This window comes from Gastrolobium bilobum, unplaced genomic scaffold (genome assembly GCF_033153095.1).
Source record: "Gastrolobium bilobum isolate Gb01-03AN ecotype WA unplaced genomic scaffold, APGP_CSIRO_Gbil_v1 utg165883, whole genome shotgun sequence".
NCBI classification, from domain to species: Eukaryota; Viridiplantae; Streptophyta; class Magnoliopsida; order Fabales; family Fabaceae; genus Gastrolobium; species Gastrolobium bilobum.
Window position 1 is genome coordinate 20,077 of NW_026895945.1, and position 9,833 is coordinate 29,909.

The 9,833-nt window shown below is 34.6% G+C and overlaps 1 protein-coding gene across 1 annotated transcript; it reads right to left on the bottom strand.

The window, feature by feature from the left end:
* Positions 1-466: 466 nt before the first annotated feature.
* Positions 467-8,545, bottom strand: LOC133296912 (FHA domain-containing protein DDL). The gene is made up of 10 exons (XM_061495957.1): positions 7,921-8,545; positions 6,045-6,073; positions 3,873-3,939; positions 2,866-2,923; positions 2,671-2,763; positions 2,036-2,150; positions 1,878-1,925; positions 1,741-1,786; positions 1,551-1,621; positions 467-773 (listed from the first exon to the last, which is right to left on the bottom strand). Exons 1-10 carry the CDS (start codon positions 8,386-8,388, stop codon positions 734-736), a joined length of 1,035 nt encoding a protein of 344 aa, XP_061351941.1. The 5' UTR covers positions 8,389-8,545; the 3' UTR covers positions 467-733.
* Between the last annotated feature and the right edge of the window lie 1,288 nt (positions 8,546-9,833).

Consider the following 9,833-nt stretch of genomic DNA (forward strand, 5'->3'; position numbering starts at 1 on the left):
ACTTGGAGTCCCATATTGATTATATAAGTGACTAATGTGATGTTTATATGAACTTTAGGCTCTCCTATATCTTGAACTAGCTTTTGGGGTGAGATTCTCCCAAGGTTCGTCTCAAAAACCCAAGGAACAACTATATAAATCGTGCTTGAAGAAAAGACCGGAGGTGAGGTTATTTTTGTAAAATCACCTAACATTCTCAGTAGTATTTGATAATCAACCAAACATAAAATCAATAAACTTGAGTCAATATTCCCGATAATATTTTGGCCTACTAAACAACTTTTTGATCACATTGACGAAAAATTCATTTTCTCAGCATATTCCTAGAAATCATGATTATAAGGCATACAAAAATTTATCCTCTACCAAATGCCCCTAAAGGCCACGAGGGAGAGAAGGGAAGGGAAAAGTTATTCCAATTATTAGAAGCTAAAGCCCCCTACCCAAAGTTTGCAGTTTCTGAAACAAATATCACCAAGGGTGCATTTTGCTTAAGCATGGCTCGGAAATTGTCATTTGACAGGGCCCCAAGATTGCATGGTATAATTATAAATAAAATATCCAATCCGAGTCTTGTATAAAAATCAAGCAACTCATACACAAACTAACCTAGAAACTTATGAAAAGAGAGAATACACAAAAATTACATGATTAGAAAAACTGATACTCGAATGTTGCTTTAATCACTTCTGATGAGCAGGATGGAGTGAGTTTGGAGGGTTCAATGCCCATATTACCCATTTGAGTTCTCATGTAGTAATACATATTCTCGGCTGCAAAATAAAAATAAAAAAGTTAATAAAATGTATTATATACAACAAAATAGTAATGAACAAAATATATTACTGCGTTGAGCATTTTGAGAAGCAAAAGCATTATATATGCATCCTTTGAGTGGTGGTCAGAAATCCCTTGCATTTGCACCAACCAAAAAAAATAGATAAAGAAAATTCCTTGCATTAACATGCACCAGACTACCTAGTTCAACCAGCAAAATTTTATCTGTCACATGCAAAATCATCGATTCAACGATGTCCCAATATCACGAAAATCTTTTTCAGCTTCGTCAGGAGTAAACTTACTGTTTGACAACTTAAGGAACTCAAACTTCCGTAGACAGAAATGTCTGAACTCGGCACTTCCAACAGTTCCCACATATTTCATAGCTCTACTGGATGACAGAACGCAGGATATAATTCTATATATTCAAATATTATTCTATTTTTTCAATTTTGTCTTTCCCTTACCACCCAAAAATCCTCCTTTATCTCTAGTCACTTTACAAAATCCTTTTCCATTACTGAACTGTAAACTTACACAATTGATAGGTTTCTCAACCTAAACCTAATTCCATATAGGATCTAAGAATGAATGATTCGGATTATATATTAATACAGCCATAAAATAAAATCTTTTGCTCAATGGAAAGCGAGAAATTCAAATAAAAGCACAGAAGATACAATTTTGCCTAACAATTTTTTAATGAAACAAAAGAAATATGCTGTATTTTGAACATCATAAAAAACAGTGAATATCTACTTGTCACTTACCTACTATTACCAAATTTAATGGTATCCTTTTCCCTAAGTTCGTAATAACGTTGAGGTTCAATGGGACTATCCTGCAAAACAGACAGCATCAGTTAGATTCATTAGACAACTAACTTCAGCTCATTCATTGCTACGGCACCAAATGAATATAATTGAAGAAAATAATCAAAGACATTCATTGACCACTCACATTAATGAAAGTTTTGTTCGTGCTTCCAAGATCCATTATGTAAGGCCTAGTGCAAATCACATAGATGTTAGGGTTTGCACATGCAGAAACTTGTGGCCGTACATTTAGAGACAAGAAAATAAAGAATCAGACATTACCTTATTTGCTTTAATAATGTACCATCAGGTTGCTCCTTTTCAACTTGCCTAACATGAAAAGGAATTTAAAAAAAATTCAGAAAATTCGATCAGCGTTAAAACTTAAAACACCAATAAACAAAGGAATCCCCGGGGGGTTGCTTAAACTAATGATATACCGGAATTGAATAACAGCATGTTGCTTGCTACAAGATGGATGATCTGTTGGGATATCAGCAACCCTTCTTTCCCTTCCAAAAAGATAGCAACTTTGGCGATGTATATAAAGGGGCTCTGTCAATCATATTCATTTCTTTTAGCAAAAGCAGGTAGGAGCAATAAATTGTTCTTTGGAAGTCAAGAAAATTGTAATTCCATTTAGGCCCATCAACATTATAGAATAATTTTCATTTAACAATTTAACTGCAAGAAGAATTGAAAGAAAAAAAAAGCAGGATTAAAATTAAATATTGAAAATTTACAAGACAGGAATACACCTAAATGTAACAATAGAAAAGGGATACAGACATAGGACTCATCCAATTCTGAAAAGCTCACCCCACCCCAATGGCTAGGTTATTAGAAACTCATCTAATAAATTGCAAAGAAAAATCTATAGTGATCGTAATAAAAAAGAGTAAAACCAAATATCAAATTGGTCAGGACAGAGCAAGCAGAGCATATTCTAGTCAGTAAAGCAAACGGCTGTTTGTGGAATAAAGGAAAAAGTGGCCAGGGTTGGGGAGTTATTATGACATAAGAAAAAAAGAAATATGAATAATATAAATCATGAGCAGAAGCCACACAGACTTACCATTTAGCACTTCACCAGCCTTGAAAACATAAAGCCTCCATTTAACATCAGGTTTTCGAGCCTCAGGAGGTTCATTGAACAACAAAGTAACACCTGAAAAAATAAATACTGTTTAGTATACAATTAAAAACGAAAGATAAACTCACTTAAGGATCAAATAACTAGTTTTACAATAAAAAAATATTTAAGTCCCACCTCTGACTCGATTTGTTTCAGCTGCTAGCTTTCCAGACAGCTCAAATGAAGGTTTTTGCTGAAATGGCAGAGGATTTCAGAAAAGTCAACACACATAGATCACTTAGAAAATCTAAATCCGCATTTATACAAAAATATAAATACTAGCTTTTAATTTATTAAAGAAAATTATATTTCATTATTTTTCCTTGTATTGCAATGCAATCCTAGTTAATATAGACAAACTAAGTATTGGGCACACATCTTAATGTGAATTAAATCAGCATAAACATAAATGTTGTCTTAGTGTTTTTTACATTAATAAAACTTATATATTTAGTTCCCTCCTTCCTTTTTTTCTACATTTTCAAAACCACTTGTCTTTTGTTTTTCCTTTTTGAATGGTAAAGTCTAACTAAACATTGGCAGCAGTATCTAGAGCCTGGATGTCTCACTCAAGCACACCTCCATAAAGGAAGTGGATGCCTAGTTGAATACTATGGTAACTTGTAAATAAAAAATCTGAAGCAAGTACTTCATAAAAATCCTTTTCTATGTTCTTTGAGAAGAATAATCTCTATATCATACTGCAGCAACACAAGGGGACGTTTAAACAATGTTCACATGCAAAGCATCTAATTCACCAAGTTAGCAATAGAAACTCCCAAAGATCAAGACTCAACAGTATGAAGCGCAAAATCTCAATGCACAAGGCTCCCCAACTTTGTGAGGGTAAGGGTGAATATCGATTGCATGCAATCTTTCCCTTACATTTTAGAAAGAAGTTGTTTCTTAGATTCGAACCGTAACTTTAGCAATCTTACCGCTGCTCCAAGATTCACCCTCTAATCAACAGTATTAAGCTCGACAATAAAATATGAGTAAACAAGTCACACTTCCCTGAACAAATGCAGTAATGCACCAGTTAAATTATCTAGAAGGGATCTTAATCCTAACCCACCAAAGGACATATGGAGGACTACATAATATTACAGGCACAATATACTACAAAAAAAGTGCATTGTTACCTTCTGTTTTTCTTCCAGAGCCTCCGCAGCAGCCTTCATCTTCACAATAGAATCATTCTCATCATTCCTGCCAAAGCAACAATCAAGCTTTCATCAGAAGCTATACCAACCAACTCTAATCCATATAAGAGAGAGAGAGAGAGAAGAGAGAGAGAAGAGAGAGAGAGAGAGAGAGAGAGAGAAGAGCAGAGAATATAAGAAAGGATCTGAAGCAAAGTAACAAGTCTCTTTTAAATTTTGTTTCAGTTTTATTAACAATTTCAACACTACTCAAATAGTTGTGATGAGATCATTAAACTCCATACTCGAGGTCTGAATATTAAATTTTCTGTTAAAACACTGAGACTCGTCTCTTTTCGACTCGTACATTCAGTTTTAAATTTTTAATAGAAATGAATATTTAGCTCTGCATGCTATTCCTTGTTTGAACATTCAACCTGATGATCTCCACGAAATACTGGAGTTCTGTAACATGTTCCAGCGCAAGGCCAGTTAAAATTATTATCTTACAAACAGTATTTACTGCTCTGATGTTCTCATTTCACATAGCTAAACCCAATTGAGATCACACCTAGGCTAACTAACATAGATACATGAGGTAGCCCCTTTAAGTACTATTATTCATCTGATCAAGGCAAGCAAAGAACCAGGGAGCGAATCAAAGACGGATGTTCAACAAATGAACAGATAAAGGAAAAGAAGCTAAAAGCTTAATATTCTACAGAATATTAACATTATTCAAAATTGTACAAAAGAACTACCTTAATTACAAACTATTTGTGATTTGCTAGATCTTTCATTTACCATGTGATCCTGTCTATAGCCAAACCCCACACTAATCATTTTAAAATCATATCTTTCTATATCATTTCTATTTGTTCCACTATTAGTTCAAAAATTCCTATCCTCTTTGATTAATCCAACACACTGTTTCCAATAGTAACATTTACATCTCTATCTCTATATTATTCATTTACAAATTACAAACTATCTAAATGGTTGTCTCACTTGATCTTCAATTGAAGCTACCCGATTCCTCAAGCTGTTGTTTTCATTTATAATACATTCATGTCTTTGATCATTATTTATAAACTTTATCATTTTAGTGGGTGTTGTTTCTGGACATTTTGTCTCTCAGCATCCCAGCATGCTAAAGCATACTCCATAATTAGATGCTCACCACATGCATTGACTCTCACATCTCCAACAGCTTTCACATTTCCATCTTAGCCATTTAGGGTTACAGCGTGAATAGTTTCATGTCCATTCTCACCAATATATATTTTTCATAGAAGCCCATATTTCCAGACTAAAGTAGGCAATTTAATGACTTATAAAAGGTAAATGCTATCATCTCATTTCAAACACTCATACTCATCTAAGATCCATCAAACTTGCTTAAAACATTTTTCTACGAACACACACCACTCTTTCTCTTTACTACTTCAAGAATATACCTATAGATTTTTCTTCTCTTAAGCCAAACACTACCAACAATCAACAAAAACAAGCCTCATCCTACTAGGTGGTGTCAGCTACATGGATCAATCAATGCAATTGGGCTTCATAAACAATAAGAATTTTCAATAAATGCATTTTTCCTAAACCAAACGTCAACTAGACTAAAATCATATGCTACAGAAAACATTAGTACATTTTTTCCATTCCAATAACCAAAGCAATAAATCTAAGATGCACTCTCAAGTCGTCTACTGTCCTTCTATACATTATCATACAGATCTGCGCTCTTACCTCTATATGCATGTCAATACAGCAAAGCCCCTGCTAACTTTAATTTATTTTCACTGCATATAGGTACAGTGCAGTCATCACAACAAGGAAACACCCCATGGATAATAACTTAAAATTTTAGATTTAGATGCATGTTCAATGATTTGACAAGGTCATAAAATAGCTACCACTCTACAGCAACCCTCCCCTTTTATCAAAGTTGGTATTATGACTAAACAAGAAAGACATCTTCTCTTAGATGCAATTTGAAAAAAAATATAAATTTGCAGCAGGACGAATGACAAAAATTACTCCAAAGTATATCATTCTTATTAAAACATCTGGCTTAAAATCAAACCAAAACCAACAATTAAACAGTATGGTCAACATCAACCGACAGCAACACTTGAATATGCAATTCACAGTTGAACAGAAGCTTACATCTCTTCAGCTCCTCCTGAGTTTGTCACCTGCAAAAATTAAACAGCAATCAAGATAAGCCATCAATTCAAGAGAAAAGTGAAAACTCGTGGAAATAAGTACAAAACAGGAATAAAGAGACATAATAATGGGAGAAAACAAGGGAAAATGCAAAATTAAATACCAAAAGTTTGGAAGAAAATGTAAATCAAAATTTTGGGACCAAGATGGGAGACAGGATAAAATTAATCTGCTCTGTAAGAAAAGTCAGAAATAGGATTTGGAAGTGAATCTACAAAAAGCAAGAGAGAATGATGGACAATAATAAAAAACCCATCTTTCTCTCTATCCTTGAGAAACAAGACATTAACAAATACTATAGAAAAAGGGAAAAGCGTTTGTTATTTTAAAGGATACAACTTTGTGTTATTTTAAATGAAACGGCGTCATTTTTGTGCATAATTGGTATTTTTCATATTTTCTCTCCTCCATAAATTAAGAAGAGAGAGAAAGTGATGGAGAGAGAATGTAAAATATCACCAATTATGCACCAAAACAATGTCGTTTCATTTAAAATGACACAAAGTTGTGTCCTTTAAAATGACAAATGCTTTTCCCAAAGAAAAAAGGCAATGCAAGAAAAAAAGTGTTAAATTTTTTATCATTTGAAAGCAGTCACTAGTATACAAGTGCATATTTCTATACTCTTATGTTCCCATATGCCAAGCTTATCATCAATTATCACTGGTCATATCAAATAAACTATGTTAAATAGTGGCTTCACTAATCACTTGTCATGCTTATCATCACTCACCTATGACATATCAACTCAAATTAATAATTTAGTACGTAAACTAGAAGCTTCAGGATGTGAAATGCAACATTCTATAGCCTCAATAAGTCCCGAGATTCTACTATCCTCATCTTAATCCTTATTTAATCTTCAATACTATAATAGGTTAAAAAAGTGATGAGATCACACCACCACTCCATAATATGTCTACCCAGTAACATCTGTAAGCAACATGAAATAAACATGCACCCAACAAGCAAAAGGGAACTCTTGAATCTGGCAATTTTCTTTTCTAGAAGTAAAACAAGGAATCTCAACTGTAAAGCACCAGCCTAATACCTGAACTCTACCTAACACAATTTCTTGATGTAAAAGCAAAACAATACATTTCAAATGCAAAGAGGCATCTGATAGGCTGTCAATGCACAAGCTACAAGGATCAGAGCTCTCACAATTTGCATAATTGGAGCCATACTTTAATCCGCTAATCACAATACAAGGATAAAATCTATGATTTCAATAACAATAACATTTTTTTACCACATTTCTGTAGTAACATAAAACATTTAACTCAAAGCCACCTTCATGGAATCATCAAAAACTTTCTAGGATCCTCAAAGGCACCTTAAGTAAAACAACAACGACTATTCTTAAAGTCTCTCAATCACAAAAGATTTGTTTGCAAACAACCCGAGATCTACTCAAACGTCAGAAGAAGCTTTACATTTTCTTAAATTACCTCCAAAACTCTATATTCCATATATTCAATAAACATCTTGTAACACCTAAATTTCCACCCAACTCATGCAATAACACTTACACAGTTACACTCCTTATACCCTTTTTTTAGCAAAATTCACTACCAACACTCGAAACAGGATTCAAATAATGAATATAAAACAACAAAAGATAGCAACATAACACGATTTCTTAAACCAAATCCTCATTCTTCAATTCCAACAACAGCATTAAATATTAAAAAAAGAAAACTTGAAATTCTTCCATTCGGCAAAACAACATAAATAAACGAATAAAAAACAATTAAAATAAAAAAGAAAGAACTTGATGCAATAGTTTGAACTAGGGTTGGATATCACCGGACACCTCATCACGAGGTTTTGCATTTGCGGCGGATGCGTGATGCTGCGGTGACTGAGACCTGTGCCGGGTCCTCCCATTACGGTCGCGCTCCGGCGACCTGTCGTGCCTCGACTTCGACGACCTGTTGTTCCTACCGCCATCGTCGTCGTTCTCCGCTCTCTTCTTCTCCTTCCGCTCAACCGCATCCCTCTCCGAACCCCTTCCTCTGCCACCACCATGGTTCCTCTCACTCTCGCGAGGCTCAGGTTCGCGCTCACCCTCTCGTTCGGATTGAACTTTCTTCAACCTCTTCGTTCGCGGAGAGGGAGAGCGAGGAAGAGGATCCGGCGAACTCGAACCCGCCCGAGCTGGTTTGGCCGAGCCGCGACCCGAATGATGATGCTTTTCTCTTGGCAGCGGCGGAGAGATGCTGCGGTGGCTACGGTGACGGCGAGAGGAGGGAGAATGATTGGTGGATGAGTGACGACCCATGGTCGTGATGGAGGTCCTGCCTGTAGAGAATCGAAAGTTCCAGAACGATAACTAAGTAACACTATTATTAAGCATTGTTTTGTTTGTTTGTTATTGTTGTTATTACTTCTTCGTAGTGGGAATGTGATTCTCTATCTTATTTTGAAGGTCAAGTTCTTCGTAGTTCGGATTCGGAGTGCATAATCAAAGGAGGTTCGGTTTAGGGTTTATCAAGCTCAGCCATTGCCATTGGCTATTTTGTTTTTAATTTTTTCTTTTTTCTTATTGTCATGCCATTTTTTATTTAAACTAGTAAATCAATTTGAAAAAGATATATTCTATCAGTTTAATTAATTTTTAAAACTAATTTAGACGAAATTTACATTTTAAAAATTTATGTGATAGTAAGTAAATTTGTAATATGATTGATACGAATTAAACATTAAAGTGATAGTTTTATTATATTTTAGATTAATAGTGTTTTCACATTACATATCTATTCATAAATTAAAGGTTGATATAATAACAAATTTTAATTGTGAGGATTATTTTAATAAAATAATTATTCTTTATATTGATATCACCGGTGTCCAAAGTCCTAACTGACATATGAATAATTCGATTTCATATTTGAATCTCTCCATATAATTGTGACTCTTAAGATATAATGATTCTTTTATAATAGTATTATACGTAGGAGAGGTTCACACTTAGGCAGTGTTTGGTTCGGGCATATGAAAATTTGCCCAGCTAAGTATAAGTGGGTTTCTTATTTTTCCCCGTTTGGTTGAGGACAACGTTCCCCTTACCCATCATTCCTCCTTGCCCAGCTATCCACATATCAGTGTAAAATGGAAGAAAATCTCAGATTCACTTGCCCTCTTTCACCATGGTATTGTTGAGAAATCTGTTTTGATGGAAAGGGAGATGAAAAATAAGACAAGTTTATCCCTCGTTAATTATGTATTCCATGGTCTGCTGTTTATCTCGAACTGAGTTTTCATTTTCCAACTTCTCGACTTCTAATGATCCTTGAAGCTGCTTTGCTTCTTGTTTTAAATGGAAGAATGATTCTTCGGTTTGTGCAATATTCTCGGTCAAACTCTTAATTTCCAATTCCAATTTCACTGTTTTCGATTTTTTCTCTTCAATTTCTAGCTTTGTCAGGTATTCTGCATTCTTCAAGGCCTCATTAAGCGCACTAACCTTGACACATTTTCCCACTTGTTTTGAGAAAGAGAAACACAGTGCACCTAATAAATCTTGCTCCATTGCTGTAGCCAGCTCCTCAAAGCGCTTTATAGTTCAATCTTTCTCATCTTTAATCTTCAAAAGAATCTCCCTCTCCTACTCAAGGGCTTTTTCTGCATCTAGTTGTGTAAGAATTGCATCTTCGAATTTGTTTTTCATGGACTCTTGCATCAAGCAGGCCATAGCTATATCTTTTTGAAGATCTTTTATGCAAC

Coding starts and splice junctions, on each gene's coding strand:
- LOC133296912 (XM_061495957.1), bottom strand. CDS start 8,388: ATGGGTCGTCACTCATCCACCAATCATTCTCCCTCCTCTCGCCGTCAC. Junction 1,787..1,877: donor ACATTATTAAAGCAAATAAG/GTAATGTCTGAT, acceptor GATTTGCACTAG/GCCTTACATAATGGATCTTG. Junction 1,622..1,740: donor CGAACAAAACTTTCATTAAT/GTGAGTGGTCAA, acceptor TCTGTTTTGCAG/GATAGTCCCATTGAACCTCA.